Consider the following 21,192-nt stretch of genomic DNA (forward strand, 5'->3'; position numbering starts at 1 on the left):
ATTTAAAATCCAACATATTTAAACGACTCCACAAATGTATTCGATTTACACCAAGAGCAAAGAACCAAAAAACTTAAGTTTTAAGATAAACACTCAAAACCAATAAAGAAAACTACATATTTAACAAATCATAAGCCATGAAAAGACAAAAAAAGATGAGCTTTAGAATGAAATTTCAACTGCTTACCCTTTTTCTTGTCCAGAAACTCAGATTAAGGTTGAATTAATACATGTATATATATATATCAAAAAAAAAAACCCAAGAACACATTAATTCAAAACATATTATACAGTGCAATTTGGACAGCCTAACCCCAAAATATATAGTATATATATAAATAAATAACTATAAAAGTATAAATCGTAAATATTAAAAATATTTTTTCACAGTATATATAATATATAATAATATAATTAAGTCAAAAACTATTCAATATTGGATTCATTTTGAAGGTATTAACGAGACGATTATAATGGTGTAACTTGTTAAAATAAAAATGTATTTTTTAAACATGTTTTAATTAATATACGATTATGTATGTTAATTTGATAAAGATTTAAAATGAAACATTTAAAAGTAAAGAACGTAAAGTAAATTAATTATAGGGGTATAAAATGTAAATTTTAAAATTATAAGTTTAAAAAAATAGGTTGTGAGAGGGTGAGTGTATGTGAGGGAGTGTGTGTATGTGAATAGAGAAGGGGTGAAAAAGTGAAAAAGTGAGTATAAAGGGTATTTTGGTCATTTAGTATTTTTAAGACTTTAAGACATTTGCTAAATTTGCTTAATAAGATAGTATAGATATTGGATTCATTTCGAAGGTATTAACGAGACGATTATAATGGTGTAACTTGTTAAAATAAAAATGTATTTTTTAAATATGTTTTAATTAATATAGGATTATGTATGTTAATTTGATAAAGATTTAAAATGAAACATTTAAAAGTAAAGGACGTAAAGTAAATTAGTTAATTAATTATAGGGGTATAAAGTGTAAATTTAAAATTATAATTTAAAAAAAAATAGGTTGTGAGGGGGTGAGTGTATGTGAGGGGGTGAGTATACGTGAAGAGAGAAGGGGGTGAAAAAGTGAAAAAGTGAGTATAAAGGGTATTTTGGTCATTTAGTATTGTAAGATTTTAAGACATTTGCTAAATTTGCTTAATAAGATAGTATAGATAGAATAGGGAAAATTGCACCAAAAAATGTAACCAACTTTCACCTAATTCCTATTTTGGGGAACCAACTTTCAAAATCGTCATTTTGGGGAACCAACTTGCACCTGATTCCTATTTTGGGGAACCAACTTTCAAAATCGTCATTTTGGGGAACCAACTTGCACCTGATTTCTATTTTGGGGAACCAACTTTCAAAATTGTCATTTTGGGGAACCAACTTGCACCTGATTTCTATTTTGGGGAACCAACTTGCAAAATCGTCATTTTGTGGGAACCAACTTGCACCTGAGTTCTATTTTATGGAACCAACTTGCAAAATAATTATAGAAAAATAACTAAAATTTGTTTTTTTTCCAAAAAATAATGTAATAAAATCTAATTTTCATTTCAAATCTCGTTTTTTATAATTCATATATCAAATTGAATATTTAAAAAAATCCAAATTACCACAATAAAAATTGTTTTTTACTAATGCAAAAAAAATCAATTTAATAAAAAAAATTAATTGATGCAATAAAAAATAAACATTTAATATCATATTCAAGATTTTTATATCTAACCAATTGCATCAATTAATTTTTTTCTATTAAATTGATTTTTTTGTTTTAGTAAAAAACAATTTTTATTGTGGTAATTTGGAATTTTTTTTAAAATTTTCAATTTGATATCTGAATTAAAAAAAACGAGATTTGGAATGAAAAATAGATTTTATTGCATTAATTTTTTGAAAAAAACGAATTTTAGTTATTTTTCTATAATTATTTTGCAAATTGATTCCCCAAAATATGAATCAGGTGCAAGTTAGTTCCTCAAAATGACGATTTTGAAAGTTGGTTCCCCAAAATATGAATCAGGTGCAAGTTGGTTCCCCAAAATAGGAATCAGATGCAAATTGGTTCCCTAAAATGACGATTTTAAAAGTTGGTTCCCCAAAATATAAATTAGATGAAAGTTGGTTTCATTTTGGTGCAATTTTCCCTATAGAATATTTTAACAATATAATTAATTATGTAATCTGTAAAATAAATAATTTATTGAATATGAATACATATTTCGTAGATTTTAAACTTTGATTTTCTTCATTTTAGAGAACTTTTAAACAATCTATTGGAAATGCTATAAGGGTCCTTTTGGTTAGCAGGAATTGAACGGAATTGGGGGGATTTGGATTTTAAATTCATTCCAATCATGTGTTTGGTTTGCAGTATTGTCCAGATTTGAAATCATATGATTCATTTGAAATCCCTTTTTTGATGGATTTGGAAATCCTTAGGAGAAGGTTGGTGTTTGAAATCCTAATCCGGACGGATTTCATAAAAAGTATTTCGCTTCTTTAACATGTGTATACGTGAAGATCTCCAGCACCACCAAAAATATGACTTTTTTCAGCAGATTTTCAGCCAGCAAATTACCGGCTGATTACCGATGGACATGGAAAAAATCAACTTTCATTGACTTTCATCACAAACCTACCAAAAACCGTCACTGATTATTTAAAAAAATTGAAAAAAAAAATTCCGGTTAGTTTTCCAGCGGATAGGCAAATTTTATTTATTTATTAAAATATGATTAATTTTAATTAAACTAAAATTATTGATGGATTAGGCGGAACTTAATCAATTAATTTTTTTAATTAAAATCCCTTGGTAATCCGTCGATAATTTAATCAATCAAAGTTAGTTAGTTATTTTTTTAATTTAAAATAACACGATTTTTATATTACTGATGGATTACATGGGACATCCCTATTTGTGGATAATACCAAAAGGGGGTTGATATCCCCCCCCCCCCCCCCCAACATCACTTTTCACCCCTCCTCCTCACATCAACCCTCACTGTCACCCTCACAACTTTCTCTCACTCTCACCCTCACATACTCACCCCCCTCACATGCACCCATAGAGGGGTGGGGTTGGAAAAACCCTACCAAAAATGCTTCATCATTAGAAAAAAGAGCATGATTTTGGTATTACCGACAGATTGGTGTGTCTTCTGATAATACAAAAATCATGTTTTATTATTTTTCTAATAATAAAACATTTTTTGGTATTGTTGGTGGATGGGGGTGTCCACCAGTAATATCAAAATAATGTTTTTTAATAAATATTTTTATGATGGAATACCGTGGACGCTCCCATCCGTCGGAAATTATATTTCTTTGTTTTTTTACACCCCAATCCACATACAGTTTTTGAAAAATTAATACCAAAAAGGTAATTTACCAATAAAAACAAATTCTGTATAAACAAAAAAAAATTAAATTTCAATCCAAGTCCTACAAATCAAACATGATTTATAAAAGAATGAAATTTAAATCCATTCTAAATCCTATAAAACCAGATACATAAAAGATTTACAAATCCATTTCAAGCCAAATTCCTCTAAATCTAAATTTCTTCGTAAAATTCAAACCCCTCATAAATAATCTTGTAAATATGTCTCAAGTGATGGAGAATTTTGAATCCAATATAAATTTATTTTAGAGTAAATATATTTTTAAAATAAAATATTAAAAATCAAAATCTCTAAGGAAAAATATATTTAACTTTAACAACTATTTTATTTTAATAATTCTAGTAATAACTATATTACTAAAAATATTTAATACACTTTTTTAAAATATTATTTTCCTCTAAACATTTATTGGTGAAATAATTAAAATATTATTTCTCTCTCCTATATAGAGTTTTAGAGATTTCTCTAAATTTAGAGATCTTGAGAGCATCTTCAACAGCTTCTCTAAATAGAAAAAAAAAATGAGTTTTTGTTTTCTAAAATGCTCTAACAACTTTGCTATCTTGTTTATCTAAAATAGAGAATCATGAAGAAACTCTAAGGTGACGTTTGTTTTTGAAGAGGTGGTGAAGTCTAAAATCTTATTTCACTTCTGATTTATAAGAGGTGGTGCTGAAGTCTGAAATCTGAATCAATAAAACTGTTTGTTTTTGTAACTGGTAAACGTCTGAATTTGTTTAAATTGTCTATTTTACCCATTAAAATTTATAGTGTTGAATGTATAGATAAATCTATACAATTTCACATATTTATTCATTATCGTTATAAAATTTACATATAAATTATATAATTAACATTCATTTAAATGAAAATATGTCATTAGCGGTGTTAAACACATTTACATCCTATTGAAATACATTAATTGAGAGAGATGATGATTGATTTGGTAAGGATCAGTGGAGAGAAATGATCGATTAAGGTTAATCGATTGAAAAACATCGTTGTTGATGATTTGAAGAACAATAAAACACCTCTTATTAGATAAGAGAAAAATAAGGCATAAGTGCATCTGAAAATTTGAAAAACACAAACAGTCTGAATGACCTTGCCTCTTAAGAAATCAGACATAAGAGGCAGATAAGAGTTTTTCTATGAAAAACAAACAAGACTTATATACAGAGAATTCCTTAAAACTTGATGGTGAAGAGAGAAATGATTATTTTATTTAATTCCACCAATGAAATTGAGTTATTATTTTTAACAAAAAGTTTTTTTTTAAAAGGGGCCGGGATGTTAATCCCCATACCCGCCGGGAACCGGGGCCGGGGATTACAAAACCTGTCCCATCCCTGCTCCGTTGCCATGCCTAGAGATAGGGGTGCTCATGGGTTGGGTTGATCGGGTTGAAAACATTTGAACAACTCAACCCAATACTTGCGGTTTGAAAAAATCTTAACCCAACCCAACCCAACCCAAACCAAAATGCAACCCAACCCAACCCGTACAGGTTGGTCGGGTTGATACTTTGATACATTAAAATATTATTCTAACCTTGAATATGTTATTTTTCTAATCATAATTTCTTTTCATCATCAACCATTTGATACAACTTATTCATATTTCTTACGTGTATCACATTCAATTAATTTTCTCGATTTACATATATGTATTCATAGTTACTGAACATATATACGAATGAGTTATTTAGAGATTGAATAGATTGAAAATATGTGTATATGAAGAGCGTGCGTGATAGTGTAACTGTCTAATGTATATATTAATAGAAATTTAACGATCATATTAAATTCAAGAAATAAAAGGATGTCGGGTTCATCGGGTTGGGTTGAGTTCAAATAATAGCAACTCAATATCAACCAAATACCTATGGTTTGAAAATTTTACAACTCGATTAGACATCGGGTTGAGTTATTTCCTGTTGGATTAATCGGGTTGGTCGAGTTTTTGAACACCCCTACCCAAAGATGCTCTTATGTTTCTGCTATGTGTTAGTGAGAGAGACCAAAACCAAAAGATTTTGCAAAATGTCAGGGACAAAATTTTTAAATAAATGAAGTTCAAAGGACCGTACAATTTTTGTTAAATGAACAAAGTTTAGGGGCCAAAACCGAATTTACTCTTAATTTTAATTAAAAAAATTTATTGTAAAATGAAAAAACAAGGAAAAATGTAATGCCTCGTCGATTTAATTTCGCTGGCACGGCCGAACAGGGTTTAACCCACCGTTCTCCGGAGTTTGGATTTTGACTTCTGCAACCAAAGCATGATATTCTCGCCGGCGCCGCCACCGTCGATCACCAGACCGCTGATGCTTTCCCTTTCACTCCGTCCCACCTTTCTTTACACCACCACTTCGGCCACCGTCATACCCACCAGAATCTCAAGCTTTCGTGAGCCATGGAAACCATTACCTTCCCGTTCGCATTTCGGCACTTTCCGGCAGAAATTACTCGCTCCCGCATCCTATACTCCTCTCGTCGCTGGAAGTTCCGGTGGTGGTGCCAATGGTGGCGGCGGTTCAGGTAATTGGTGGGACCGATGGTCTGGTGACGGCAATGGTGATAATGACGATGAAAATGAAAATTCACACAGAAAACAGGTTTTCTTCTATGTATTACTCTCTTCACTATGCTTCGCTTTCCTCTTTCAATCCGCTTCTAGAGCTTACGCAATTGCTTCCAGAAGCGAAAACGGTACTAGCGATAGCGAAGAAGAAGTTGTTTGGGAAGTGAAAGGAGGTAAAAGAACAAAACTCATACCTGACCATTTCAGAGACGTGTTTGTTGTTCCATCTGTAACATGGGCTTGGTGGCCATCATCCAATACTTCATCGACGGTCTCCTTTGGGAATATAATTCCGAATATGTGGGTTCAATGCAGGGAGCTCTTCATGCGTTTGATGCTCCCTGAAGGGTATCCAGATAGTGTTACTAGTGATTATTTGGAGTACTCTCTCTGGAGAAGCGTTCAGGGAGTTGCTGCTCAAGTTAGTGGTGTTCTTGCCACACAAGTAAGTTTTTAGTTTATTGAGTTTCTGTTTTTGAATTATTAGAGTTAATGGTTCGTGGGGAGTGTTCAATTCTGCATCCATTTGGATTAAGGGCTTGTATGTACTAGTATTTTCGTAACCATGTTTCGTTTAGAGATGTATTGTATTCTATAATCATGTTTAGTTATAAGTAATGTCCCTCTGCTCCAGAAAGGAAGTGCTATTTGAGTTCTGAGATTAAAAAGATTAAGTTTTAATTTAAATTTTATAGGAATTATCTTAACTACTTAGAAGAACTAAATAGCTAGTGGAATGCTTGCATTACCACCATACTAGATCTAGTTTATTGGGTTTATGTTCTTGAAGGAGACTCTTTCAGATGAAATAGTTGACTGAGTTAATGGTTCTGTATTATTGGGATCATTCAAGATTGTTTAAAGTCACATTTTCTTTGGTAGGATGAGGGTGTCGTACGTGTTTGGTTTTATTAGCAAGTTGGGTCATGAGTCACTTCACTTAGTCGGGAAACAAGAAAACAGTGGTACAAAATCGATAATTTGTAGGGTTGCTCAAAGTAGAATTGAATTTTGTTATGCTTATTGACTTGGGATAAGGGACATATGCATATGATTTTATAAGCATGTTTGATTATAAGTAATTTCAAATGGATTTATAACACGCACTTGGTCAGGAAACAAGAAAAGAGCCACAATTTGTCACCATATGTTAAGAATTCTCTTACAGAGGAAATAGGTTACCATATTAACATTCATAACAAACAAACAGAAGCATGCTGGTGCAGAATTTGTTGCCAAAAAATTGCTGAATCAGAGTTGAATTCATGAAATTAATCCCTTGACTTTGGAAGTTGAGCCGAACTTCATCATTATGCAATGCATAGCTTTGAGTTTGTTCGGTGGTTTAACTAGATCATGCTTGTTTCATGTAGTCTTTGCTATATGCGATTGGGTTGGGGAAAGGAGCAATTCCAACTGCTGCCGCCGTGAATTGGGTGCTCAAGGATGGAATTGGCTATCTAAGCAAGATCTTTTTGTCAAAGTTTGGGCGGCATTTTGATGTGAATCCAAAAGGATGGCGGTTGTTTGCTGATTTTATGGAAAATGCTGCTTTTGGCTTGGAGATCTTGACTCCTGCTTTTCCCCATCTTTTTGTTCCTATTGGTGCTGCTGCTGGAGCAGGGCGATCTGCAGCTGCACTTATCCAGGTATCCTTCATTTCGAAGACATATATTAAAATAATGCTTTCCTGATATCATAAATGATTTTTTTATGATGGAATGGACTTGTTTATATTTTTAGGCATTGTCAAAGTGATTTCTCAAAAGTGGTTTACTTCCATTTTGATATATGCAATCACGGTGTTCTATCATGGCAATAAGAAACTGTTCTCCAGTGTTCCTCTGAAAATATCCCGTATCTTTAGATGCTTCCATTGTTGTACAAAATGAAGACATGAAACTAGAATTTAGATTCTTTAGTTATTATATTAAAAAAAACCTTTTGAGGTTTATTTTGCTTTAGCAATATATAATATTTCAAAATCATTTCATAACTTCGACATCTTATGCATGGATGGTGGCTATGTTTGGCAATGAAGACATGAAGCTAGAATTTAGATTCTTTAATTATTATATTAAAAAATCTTTTGAGGTTTATTTTGCTTTAGCATATATAACATTTCAAAATCGTTTCATAACTTCGACATCTTATGCATAGATGGTGGCTATGTTTGGCAAACTAGCTTATAAGCTAGCTGTTGGCTGATAATCTAGCCGATAAACTAGTCACGTTCGGTAAAAACTAGTTGATAAGCTTGATGAAAGCATAAAATAATCTAAAAGGACATGTTGAAAATAATTGGAAAAATATAAGTTCATAATGGAAAAAATGGAAAAAAGCCTTTGGAGTTCTTAAAACGCTACTTGAATTAGCTTTTAAAAAAGCTAGCTAGTATATGTCTAATCAAAAAGAGACTTTTTCAATAAGCTAAAAAAAGCCGTCTCATGAATTATGATTGCCAAATATGGCCGGTGTATTTAGGGAGTTTAAATCTTCATGTCCATATAGTTGACCTCTTTACCTGACAGGCTGCTACCAGAAGCTGTTTCTTTGCGGGCTTTGCTGCTCGGAGGAACTTTGCTGAGGTAATTCTCCTGTTGTTTACACTTGTTTGTCAGATACCATTTCTATTGTTGTCCGATATCCCACAAGCTGGTGGTCTCCACTGAAACAACCGCTCTACTCTTTGAGGGTAGAGGTCCGGCCTGCGTACATCTCACACCTCCCAGACCCACCTTGGGGTGTTATATTCTAGGCTTGTTTGGTTAGATAATGAAAACTTGATTAATGTCTATTTCAATCTTCATATGGGTATGGCTGTTTTACATCGTTCTGAATAAATTTTTTATAATGGTAGGTAATAGCAAAGGGTGAAGCTCAGGGAATGGTGAGCAAATCTATTGGTATAATGCTGGGAATAGCATTAGCTAATTGCATACAATCTTCAACACCTCTGGCTCTTGCTGCTTTTGGTGTAGTGACTTGGGTCCACATGTTCTGCAATCTCAAATCTTATCAATCCATTCAATTAAGGACTTTGAATCCTTATCGTGCAAGTACTTCTTTTCCACATCTGTTTTCAATTTAATGAAACCTTGTCATGTTGGTAATCAAAGTTCATTTACATGACACAAACGCTACATTAGAGTATTGATATCGTTAATCTCTCTAATGGAACATGCTTATGTGCTATATTGTCTTTAAGAAAAGTTCTATGGTATACACACGCTATATATGACAAATGATGCTTTGGTATTAGAATTCTAATGGCAAGAATGCATTTGTATGTTTTCTAACGTTAAGGGTGCTTTTGGTACACGGGACAAGACAAAACAAAAAATTGTTTTCCCATGATTGGCGCGACATTTGATTGTGTTTGACAGGACTGTGTGGGACAAAAATTGCATTTTTTTGTCCCGCCAAAATAGGTGGAACAAAAGTGAGAAAGATGAGACAAGATTGGTAAATTACTAAACTACCCACCCTAAAACCTCCCACAATTCTTTCCCTGCCTACCTCATTCTCGCCTGTCTAGTCCAGTCCCATTTGTGTACCAAACATACGCTAAATATTTGAAGAATGCATATGGTGATCCTTCAAGTGCTTGAATCTTATGGATTATGACATATTGGAATTGATACTTATGCCCCATCCTTTCTAGGGTCGTCTCCCCTAAAACATGATAATGATATTACATTGTAACGGAATAGAATATCCAAGAAAAGGAAGAAATAGAAAATTAGGTTGGATATTTAGCGGAAGCCAAGTAGTTTAATTGCATTAGTATTTCTATTATTTTTTGAAATATTTAAAATGCCTAGTCATCTTAAAGAACGAAATTCAAAAGCTTTGTATCTCGCATCTACTAAGGGCCAACTTGGCACCTTTTTTCTGAACTTAAAGATTGGAAAAAGATTTAATAGCGCCATTTTTTGAAGTGAATGAAAGTATGCATAAGACAGCACGGAAAGATTTCATTAGTCCTGTCAATATTATATTAAAATTACACCATTTCACTAGTTTGCATGCTGAACTCATATTCTTTGTCTACTATGCAGGCTTGGTCTTTGGTGAATATCTGTTAAGTGGTCTTATTCCTTCTGTTAAAGAGGTCAATGATGAAGAGCCCTTTTTCCCTGCTCTACCACTTCTCAGTCTGAAGCCAGCAAGCAAAGTAAGTCACAGATTAACCGTCTCTTGCTATAGATGATCCATTTGATATTCATTAATGAATCTGAACCCATTTTCAGTTGGTTTCTAAAGTTGTGCCACATATATATACACATATATATAGGGGCAGGTTCAGTTAGGAACCTTAAAATTAGTTAGGAAACTAAAATTGATTAGGAACTAGGGGAACGCCCACAGCACGTCACGTGTCATATTCATCAAGAGTAGTTATTCATCATGAATGTAACATATTCATCATGTTATTCAAACAAGTCCATATTTATCATTAATGTGTTATTCATGATGAATATTCATCCTGGATAGGGACATGTGGCGCTCTGAGGGTGGTTCTCGGGTTCCTAACCAATGTTAGGTTCCTAATGGAACTTCCCCCCCCCCTCTCTCTCCCTCCAAGCGCACACACACACACACATATAGGCCAATGTTATTTTACAAACCTTACAAACCAATGAAATTGTTTCATATATTTTTGTATCTATATGAAAATGAAATTGTTTCATGTATTTCTCATTTTGATGAAATTTGTGTCATGTATTCTTGATTAATCAACCCTTGTATATTCTAGATGAATTTGTTTCATATATTAGTGACTAATCAACCCTCATAATTAAGAAAAAGTGAAGAAAAAATGATTGGTTGAATGAGGTTTGTATTGTTTGTTAGATTTACATGGTTTATAAAATAAACCACCCTATATATATATATATATATATATATATATGTATGTGTATATATATATAGGGTTTATTTCAAATACAACCTATCGCATTTGTACAACCAATGCAACCCAATAAATTAAAATATTTATGGAAATGATTAGAGTTCATTTATTATGATTTAAATATTTATGGAATATGAATATTGATCATTAATTATAATTAATACTTTATATTAGGAAATAATCAAAACTTCTATAAATTACATATTCATCAAATTAAATGGACGGTTCAGATTGAGTTGTATTGGTTGTACAAATGTAAGAGGTTGTATAATAACTCACCTCTGTATATATATGTGTGTATTCAGATGGGTGGTTTATTTGTACGATACTGTTGATTTTCTCTAATGTGGAAAGAAACATATTTGTGTGTGTGTATGTTGACATATCAGCTTGTTTGGTATGTTTTTGTGATAAAATTTCAATGGTACCCATGAGTATGCAAGTAATAGAACAACAATCCAACCATTTTTTCGAGCTACGAGGGTTAAGCCACTTTCACGCTAGTGCACGTGTAGGCAAAACATGGAATAAGATTAACAGATCGTTTTTCATTTTTCTCCCTCCAGGCAGAGCATACAATACTCTCAGCCGAAGCTAAAGATGCTGCTGCAACCATTGAGCAACGTCTACAGCTGGGATCAAAGCTCTCTGATGTCGTCAAAACCAGAACGGATGCTCACGCATTACTCAACTTGTATAGACACCAAGGCTACATCCTGACCGAGCATGATGGCAAATTTTGTGTAAGTAACTTCCATTTTCGGTTCACGTTATCTTTAAATTGTGAAAGTAAATTACAATTCCCGTTCACACTTATCACAACCCAGGGGTATTTATGGAAACAGTCGCTCTACTCTTTGGGATAGAGGTCAGATCTGTGTACATCTTAGAGATGCTCTCACTCTTCCCAAGCCAATCTCCAGGTGGGATATATTGGGTTCATTTGGTCTGGTTTACTGCATTTGTTTATTATATCATTTTTAGTAATAATTTACGAAAATTAAATAGGTGATAGTGAAAGATACATGTTCGCCGCAAGATATGCTCAAGTCGATGTTCCATGTGAATTACCTCTACTGGTTGGAGAAAAACGTGGGGCTAAAGTTCGTAAGCACTTCTGACGATTGCAGTCCAGGCGGAATGCTGCAAATATCGTTAGAATACGTGGAACGGGAATTCGACCATGCTAAACATGATGGGGAGGTTGCAGGTTGGGTAACTGATAGTCTTGTAGCTAGACCTTTACCTCATAGAATTCGTCCAGATTGCTGATCAAATGTATCCATAGCGTGTTGAAAATATAATCGTTACGTGCAAAATGCATAGAGGATGGTCCCCAAGAAGGGTGGAAATCGGAACAATTTAACGACAAACTTAGAACAATCAAGGGATGTACGTTCTAAACTTAGAACGATCATGATTGCTTTTGATTGTCGTGTGTCGATTGAATTGGACCGAAGGAATTCTTTCGGACATTTTTTGGTGGTGTTGGTTTAGGCTTTGTTGTGGATAGATAGTTTCTATTATGAATACTAACCAAATGTGAACGATTTGTGTCATGGGCCATTTACCAAACACTTACCTGGTAAGCACTTATCAAGTCACATTAGAGATGACATATATTGGTCTTGTACATGACCCTTTGTGCTAAACACCTACTTTGATGCGACGGTGGAAATTTGTATTGTCAAAATATCTAACAAAAACAAAAGATTCATAAAGAATAATATCGTAAAACATAATTAATGAAGTATGTTATACATAGGATTTTCTTTCATTATGTTATACATAATCATCTTTCTAAACGTATGTCCAATAAATGATGATTTCATTATACGATCCAACAACGGCAAAATACGTAGTCATTCAGTTCGTCAAACTTCCCCAATACTTATCGTAGTTTTCTTGCATCGCCCAAGCCATTAAACAAAAATCGACCGTCTCCTCCCACACACGTTGTTTCTATACATCTAGAATTTCTCTAAAAAAAGATTCGCTAGGGACTTTGAATTGACCGATATATTTCCGTTTTAATATTGAATTTCTCTAGAAAGTCGACCACTTGTTTGCATATACTAAAATCCGTATGTTCGGGCGCTCTATCATTCTTGATTGACAAAAACATGAGGGGGGATTTTTTTGTTATGTGCGATTTTTGAATTCAAAGGGAGAAGGGGTGGATTTATTTAGGAATATATGGTTCAGTTTTAGGAAAAAAGATGATTAGTTAGGATATAGAGATGGAATTGGAATAGCCAAAATGCCCCTTGAGTTACCCGGTTCGGTACTGGTTTTTTTGGTATAATCACGATACCGAATGCCGAAACCTAAAATTGACGGATTATTGGGACCGAATACTGAGCCAAATATGAGAATTCGGTATCGGTTCGTACGGGATCGGATCGGTTCGGAAAAACTGTATGGGAAGCTCATCCCTAAGTCACATTACTTTACGGGATGAACATGGCAAAGACCGAGAATCATACTTGGTAAGAGTGATGATAAAGACCGAGAGTCTTATACGGTAAATGATGGTTGCGAATCTTACCCTATTAGTGCATACTGGGGTAAATTGTTGCATAAGATGTCGTTTTAATGGACTAAAATCTTACTCGGTAAAATAAGTGATGGTATTGAACTTCACCGGTAAACACTTGCATGGATAAACACTTATTGTGTAAGTATTTACCAGGTAAGTGTTCGTGTAAAAAGCCCCTTAGTTGTGCTTAGAGATAGGTAGTAACAGGTTGTGATCGGGCCTCAATTAAAACACGTCATCATGTAACTGGTTATGGCATAACCAATCTTGGTCTTTAGTCCAAAATGTGTAACTGATAGGGGGTAATTGTCTGTGAACTTCTAACTGGTCTCAAGCATAACCAGTCTTGGTCTTTAGTGCAAAATGTGTAACTGATAGGGGGTGGTTATCTGTGGCCTTCTAACTGGTCTTAAGGTCGTCCAAAAACCCGGCCAAAACGCTGAACACCCGACCCGCAAATAACCCAATTAATCCAACCCGTTAAGCCGTCAATTAATAGGGTTGAAATTGAGTTAGACGAAGGTTAACCCGACTTATCGCTAGTATATATATGGCATATTCAACGGGTAAGCTAATTCTTACATCAAATCCATATAATTAGTGTAAATAATGAATCTTTTCAATTGATAATACTAAATCTTACTACAAAATTAAAATTCTAGGTATATTTATTTTTATGTGATTCATGTAAAATTTAATTTAAATGTAGGCAAGGCAGCGGGGCGGGAATGGCGCGAGTTTTGTAATCCCCGGCCCCGGCCCTAGTTTGTAGTAACATCCCCTGGTCCTCGGTCAAACCTCTATGAATCCCCGGTCAATCCCCATAAATAATATCCTTTAGTTTTTTTCTACCAGGGATCTCCGACCCCGTTTTAAGTAACATCCCCCGGTCCCGACCCCGGGAACCGTTTTAGCAGGGAATCTCCGTCCTCATTCGAGTCGGGTGAACCGGATCACCTACTGGGTCAGGGCAAATCAACATCCCTATTTAAATGAATAGTGTTACTCTCTTTGATGAATTTTTAAATTTGATGCCCAAAAGGTGTAAATATGGTGGGAAATGTTCAAATGAGAATACTCTTGTTTTATAAAGTTGTAAAAACACTTCTAGGACTCTAAATTAATTAACACATAATAAAAAAAATTAATAAAAATAAAAATTAATTAATATATAATAAAAATAGAATAAATGAAAATAAAGTAGTATTTATCCATAATTTTCTGTTATCTTAGATTTATCTTTATCCCTTATATTTTGGAGACTTTTAATGTCGTTGCGTCCGTTGTCGATAATGATGTGATAATACTGTGATAAATTGAAGATTGTTTATATGTGATTCTGATGTGATAATTATATGATATTTATTATGACAACGATGTCATAATGTTGTGATAATCGAAAACCAACGATGATCATGTCTACATTAATCAACCTATTTGTTCCTCATATGATTTTGCTGTAATAATTATTAAATACCAATTAATGTATTATCTCTATGTAATTTAAAAAAAAAAAGATGTTCACTAAAATAAAATATAAAATTAATTACATGATTATTCTTAATTAATTACTTTTTTTTTAAAAATTTTAATTATAATATTTAAAATGGGGGGGATAAATGTTATTGCATTACCTAAAAACGATAGCCATAATCATTTGCCGCGTCTCTCCGTCTGATGTTGTTTTCAAGAAACGATCATCATGCGATGATTCTTTAATAAATTTAATGGAAATCATATCGAAATTATGTAATTTCAACTTCAATTTTTCTTCCCATAATCCCAAAACCCATCGATGGCATGCTTGTTTTTGCGGCAAATCGTCCACCATCCGGTTGTCGTTGCCCCTACACAGACCTCACCGGAAAATTCTCCAACTCGTCAAGAACCCGACGAGAAAATTGATATCGACCACCGCGGAAACCACCACTTCCTCTGACGTTCTACGGTTGTTGGACTGCCTTGGCTTTCCCGTTCCCGATGCGTTATACATTTCTCTTATCAAAGAATGCACCCACTTTCGCGATGCTGATGGGGCTCTTTTGCTACACGCACATTTTATCCGTAGTCGTCGCAACCAACCTCGTTTAACATTGCTTAATCTTATCTTGATCATGTTTGTATCGTGCGGGTGTATACAGAATGCACGACAGGTGTTCGATGAAATGACAAAAAGAGATTTTAACACTTGGGCGATAATGATTGCGGCTTATACCGATAGTGGTGATTACGAGGAAGTAATCAAACTATTTATAAATTCCCAACTCCGGTACTTAATCGATAGTAGCGTCAGGTTCCCTGCTTCTTGGCTTTTGGTATGCGTTCTTAAGGCTTGTGCAAACACCTTGAACTTGAAACTTGGGCAACAAATCCATGGTGGGTTGCTAAAATCAGGTTACTCGGATGACCTTTTTGTGAGTAGCTCGTTGATCAATTTCTACGGGAAGATTGGATGTTTTGATGGTGGGGATTTAGTTTTTGATCAAATCTCTTGTCGTCGTAATGTTGTGGTTTGGACAGCTAGAATCAATAACAACTGCAAGAAAGAAAGATTTCATGAAGTTCTTGATGTATTTAAGGAAATGGGGAAGGAGGGTATAAGGAAAAATAGCTTTACTTTCTCTGGTGTTCTTAGTGCATGTTCCAAGATAAGTGATGATGGAAACTGTGGTGAACAGGTCCATGCCCATGCCATTAAATCAGGACTAGCATCCAAGAGTTATGTGCAGTGTGGGTTGGTTAACATGTATGGAAAATTTGGGTTGATTAAAGATGCGAAAAGGGTTTTTTATATGAATGGAAGAATGCAAAATAATGCATGTTGGAATGCTATGCTTTCTAGTTTCATACAACATGGGTGTCATATTGAAGCCATTAAGTTTCTTTATCAGATGAAGGCAGCTGGGATTCAGCCCCAGGAGTTGTGGCTCAACAGATTAAGGTCCTTATGTGGGAGTAAAGTTCTTGAGATTAAATAGCCATTGGTGGTGGGTGTTCAGGTTAGCTTTTGGTTGTGAACCCACTTTCTGGAGCTTCTTTCTGAAAGGATGAACACCTATTTCCATCAGCTGAATTGGCTGAATACTCAAGGTCAACTATCTCAACTCCTGTTTACCTTACTTTTATTTGCTTATTTATGTCTTTATACGTACATAATCTCACATTAAAGTAAGTCTATGTAATGAAGCTGTATGTAAATCAATTGAATTACCTGACTTACCAATTACCATACCATGGAACTTAAATTCTTTCTGTTGGAGTCGCACATCGGCTAGGCTTGGACCATTTCTCCTAAGATATGTTGGGACCTCCCTTTTCTCCAAGGGCTCTTTTGGAGAATAATCTAATAGGGCTTCACATATTCTCATATGATATTACACCAAGGTATACCACTCTAGAGTCTCGACACACCGGGACCATTTGTCCTGTCTAGCCTCCGTTGGAGGGGGGGCGTGTTGGAGTCTGATGGATAAAACCTATAGTTTTGGCAGCTGTGGTTTCATTTTCAGCCTTGTGGCAATTTATTCTAATTTCCTCATCAATGTTACAGTTACTATAAATTCCTTAAAGGCCCATTTGGTTTGCGGGATTTGGTAGGATTTGGAGTTGAATTCCATTTCAATTATGTGTTTGGTTTGAAGGAAAGTATGGATTGAAATCCCTGGATTTCAATGAAACACCACAACTGAGGGATTTAGAAATCCCACGGGGGAAGTTGGTACTTCATAGGATTTTACAGAATTTGTTTGTAGTAATGTTCTAAAATATGTTAAAAAATTTATTTTGCAATAATTAATTAATAAAAGGTAATTATATTTTTTAATAATTTGTTTTTATAAATTATCTTTAAAGTATTGAATTCAATTTCATTTCGAATCCCACAAACCAAACACACTAAAGATTCAAAATCCTTCCGAAATTCAAATCTCTAAAAAAACATTCCATCAAACCAAATGCCCTCTAAGTATATTAACAAAAACACTATTGTAAAATGTAACACGGTACAGAAGTTTGATGTGAAATATGTGATCGAAGCCAAAGAGGCTCTTTTTATATAGTTTGATATGTTCATATTTAGGAAGGATGAAGAATATCCCCAACTGAATTTAGTAATTTACCATCAACATTTAGATGGTTTGATTTTGATCTTAATGAGATCCACATCTGATTAGGTCAGATATGGATGCTGTTTGCTTAGAAAAAAAAGGTTTGAATCAGTCAGCAGGGACTACACCGGCTTGAGGCCATCTCTTTTCCATTCAGAGGTTCATTTTTCCTGTATTACCCCCTTCTCCTCTTCTCCCTTTTATCACCGTCTCCAGCCATTTCTCTACTACCAGCTTCGAGTCGCAATGTGCGCGAGTGCAAGAAATGATGTTTCTGCTAGATTTCTTTGATTTTTCCGTTCATAGTAGAGGTGATCATTTGGGGTATTAGACGGATGTGAACCGCACTTCGTTTTCAATGGGCCTGACATAACCAAATCTTTTTTTTACGAGTTAGAAATGAGTGATTCCAGACTTCGGACTGATCACATAGCAAGTCATGACTGTAGGCTTTGTCCACAACCGTGAAGTAAATTTTCCAATGGTCACAAGCCAATAAGTAGATGGCAGGATTTGAACCTAGGTTGATTTTATCATCGTCTTGTTTTATCCACCGCACTACCGCCCTTGTGGTTTTGGTAAGTTGTCCTAAACTGCCGTGTCCTGTAAACGAGTTGAGCTTGCACATGGGATAGTTCTTATAAGTTACCGTTTCTTAAATCATAAGGATAAAACTTGCTAGGTTGTCAAAGTTTTGTATTTAATTGTTGGAATCATATACACACAACGGAAACTAAATGTATTCATCCAAGAATTTGAAACCGGGTAGGAATGGTGTTCCGAAATTTTTACTTCGACCAACAACAACCTTTTGATATCGTATTCGAATCAAAACAAGCACAATTCATTACTTCCACGGTATCCACATGAATGAATCACGATAACGGAGTTGTCTCTTCCCTTGAGATGCTAGATTGAAAGCTTGGGGGAGATAAGGATGCTAGATTATCACTAATTTTATTCTCTTTATAACGTTAAAAGTCTACAATCCAATTCCAATCCGAATCTCACGGGTTGTAACTGCTTAGAAAGTTACATTTATGTAGAGAGAGATGAACGATCAAATGCAAACCATTTTTTTTTTGTGTAAACGCTACAAACTAATCTCATTCATCTATTTTCTTGATCAATGGTCATGCTTAAAATGTGTTATATTAGAAAAGTAAAAAATAAAATAAAAGTTTTAGTATATAATCAAGAAAGGACAAAATTGGTAAACCATTGTTCGTCTTATTTTTGGAAATTGATTTCATCAATAAAAACATTTTAGAAACTGTATCTCATTTTTTTTCGTTAGTGAAATTTGTTTCATTGTTCGTATGTATCATGAAATTTGAGCCAGATATGGTTCAGTTAATGGAACATTTTCCAAAAATCTGAATAACATGTTTTTGTTAATGAAATTCGTTTCATCATTGAAATTGGTTTCATGAACTCCACAATTCCAAAAACTGAATATCATTGTTTCAGCAGTGAAAATTGTTAAAATGTTTCCTAACCAAAATGAAATCGGTTTCATGGTTTTTAACCAAGATGAACTCGGTTTTACATATGAAACTAAACATTGTTCAGTCAATGGAACACTTCAAGAACTGAATAATAATATTTCATTCATTTTTAAATTTGTTTCATATTTCCTAACCAAAATGGAATCGGTTTCATGGTTTATAGCCAAGATGAAATTGGTTTTATTAATAAAACCAAATATGGTTTAGTCAATGAAACATTTCAGAACATGAATACTATTATTTCATTAATGAAAGTAGTTTCATAGTACCTAACCAAAATGAAATTAGTTTCATTTTTTAAACATTTTGAAAACTGTATAACATGGTTTCATTAATGACATTTGTTTTACGAATGAAAATAAAACAATATACTCAAAATCTGAAAAATATCATAACTATATTATTAATAAATCAGTAACTACTTGTGATTTCATAAGAAATAAATTATTACAAATAGACTTTGTAATTGATGTAGTATTTTTAATTTAATAAAAGAATATAAACTCGATTGGTTTACACTTATTATGCATTATATGAAATTGTTTCACTATTTCATTTATAGTTATTGAAACATGATTAGACGGTTAATTATTTGTAATCAAATTGATTTTTGGAGTATAGTTTTACAATTCTTATTTTAGGAGTATAATTTAATAAAAAAAATATAAACTATTAATGGTATTAATTATATATTAAAACAAACTGATTTATAGCTTCTTTACAAAACAATTACTATATTTTATTTTCCATATTTAAAAATAATTAAAACATACCAAGATTAACCATTACAAACTAAAATGACATTCATATTCTTATTCATTAAAAATAAAGAAAAAAACATGGAATTATTCTATTGGCTGATAATGGTTTCTATAGTTTGCATGAAATAAGCGATTTGCAATCTAACCTCCCTCTATATATGTATGTGTGTGTGTATATATATATATATATATATACACGTATGTATGCATATGAAACATCGTGTGAGAAGAAGAGTAAGAAATGATCTGGACTATTGATTACCTTTAATCTCAAACTCACCAATGAATTACGTTTGATACGGTGATTGACCTGATGCATCTCATCATAATGCGTATCCAAGGGTGAATGATTCTTACACTTTTCACCTTAACTCTCCTTCTCACCGTAACTCAATCATATATATATATATATATATCAGGTAAGAAGAGTAGTTAAGGTGAAAAACGTAAGAAATGATCTTCACCTATATATATATATATATATATATATATATATATATATATAGGGGAGCGTTCAAATGAAAACCGCCCTCATTTGTGTAAACCGTACAAACCACACTCATACGTCCATTTCATTGTTTAATCTTATGAAATTTTTTCATGAAATTATTTAATCTTGTGAAATTGTTTCATATCATACTTTTTTTGATGAATTTGTTTCATATATGGTTATGAAATTGTTTCATATAATATTTAATGAAATTTTAATGAAACTGTTTCATGTATTTCTCTAAAATTAAAATAATGAAGACGATAATATCCATGATTAACACCCTCCACAATAAAAATGGTTAATCAACCTCTCATAATTACAAAAAAAAATAAACAAAATTAAAAATTATGATTGATTGAATGTGGTTTTCACGGTTTATACAAATTAGGTGGTTTTTATTTGAACGCTCCCCTATATATATATATATATATATATATAGGCTTAATCAAATGAGAACTAATTAATTTGTGGTAACTGTGAGAACCAATATTAACCACAAATCAATAGATAAATTATGAAATTTATAATTTTGGCAATTTTGAATTAAAATATTAATGTAAAGATATTTTTGGTATTTTAAAACTTTCCTCCCTCCTCTTTTCTCTCTCCGGCCACCGTCCTCCGGTGATACTACAATTGTATCACAATGCATCATATATGTGTTTGGGTATCACATTCATGTCGTTTGTGTGGTCGATCGAAGATGTAACACAGTGGTATCACTATTCATCTTATATAATATTAGGTATCACAATGTATCTTTTGTTTAACAAAGTCAATATTTTTAGGTATCATAGTGGTATCACCGGAGGACGGTGGCCGGAGAGAGAAGAGAGGAGAGAGGAGAGTTTTAAAATACCAAAAATATCCTTG

At 33.3% G+C, this 21,192-nt stretch overlaps 2 protein-coding genes across 5 annotated transcripts; both read left to right on the plus strand.

The window, feature by feature from the left end:
• Nucleotides 1-5,642: 5,642 nt before the first annotated feature.
• Nucleotides 5,643-12,382, plus strand: LOC112529441 (protein root UVB sensitive 1, chloroplastic). Of its 4 annotated transcripts, none has more exons than XR_003070927.1 (8): nt 5,643-6,442; nt 7,371-7,646; nt 8,529-8,585; nt 8,858-9,056; nt 10,059-10,174; nt 11,479-11,655; nt 11,740-11,835; nt 11,921-12,008. XR_003070927.1 is itself a non-coding variant. In XM_025140726.1 (7 exons), the coding sequence occupies exons 1-7, from the start codon at nt 5,696-5,698 to the stop codon at nt 12,182-12,184; spliced, it is 1,836 nt and encodes a 611-aa protein (XP_024996494.1). In that variant the 5' UTR covers nt 5,643-5,695; the 3' UTR covers nt 12,185-12,382. The 4 variants fall into 4 exon arrangements, 2 of the variants coding, with proteins under 2 accessions (XP_024996494.1, XP_024996495.1); XR_003070928.1 differs by having other exon boundaries at nt 11,758-11,835; XM_025140726.1 differs by lacking the exon at nt 11,740-11,835 and having other exon boundaries at nt 11,921-12,382.
• Nucleotides 12,383-15,132: 2,750 nt separating this feature from the next.
• LOC112529724 (pentatricopeptide repeat-containing protein At1g31790) lies at nt 15,133-16,673 on the plus strand. Its single transcript, XM_025141097.1, has one exon. The coding sequence runs from the start codon at nt 15,179-15,181 to the stop codon at nt 16,427-16,429; it is 1,251 nt and encodes a 416-aa protein (XP_024996865.1). The 5' UTR covers nt 15,133-15,178; the 3' UTR covers nt 16,430-16,673.
• The last annotated feature ends 4,519 nt before the right edge of the window (nt 16,674-21,192 follow it).

The sequence above is a fragment of the Cynara cardunculus genome, assembly GCF_001531365.2.
Source record: "Cynara cardunculus var. scolymus isolate 2C chromosome LG 16, CcrdV1, whole genome shotgun sequence".
NCBI classification, from domain to species: domain Eukaryota; kingdom Viridiplantae; phylum Streptophyta; class Magnoliopsida; order Asterales; family Asteraceae; genus Cynara; species Cynara cardunculus.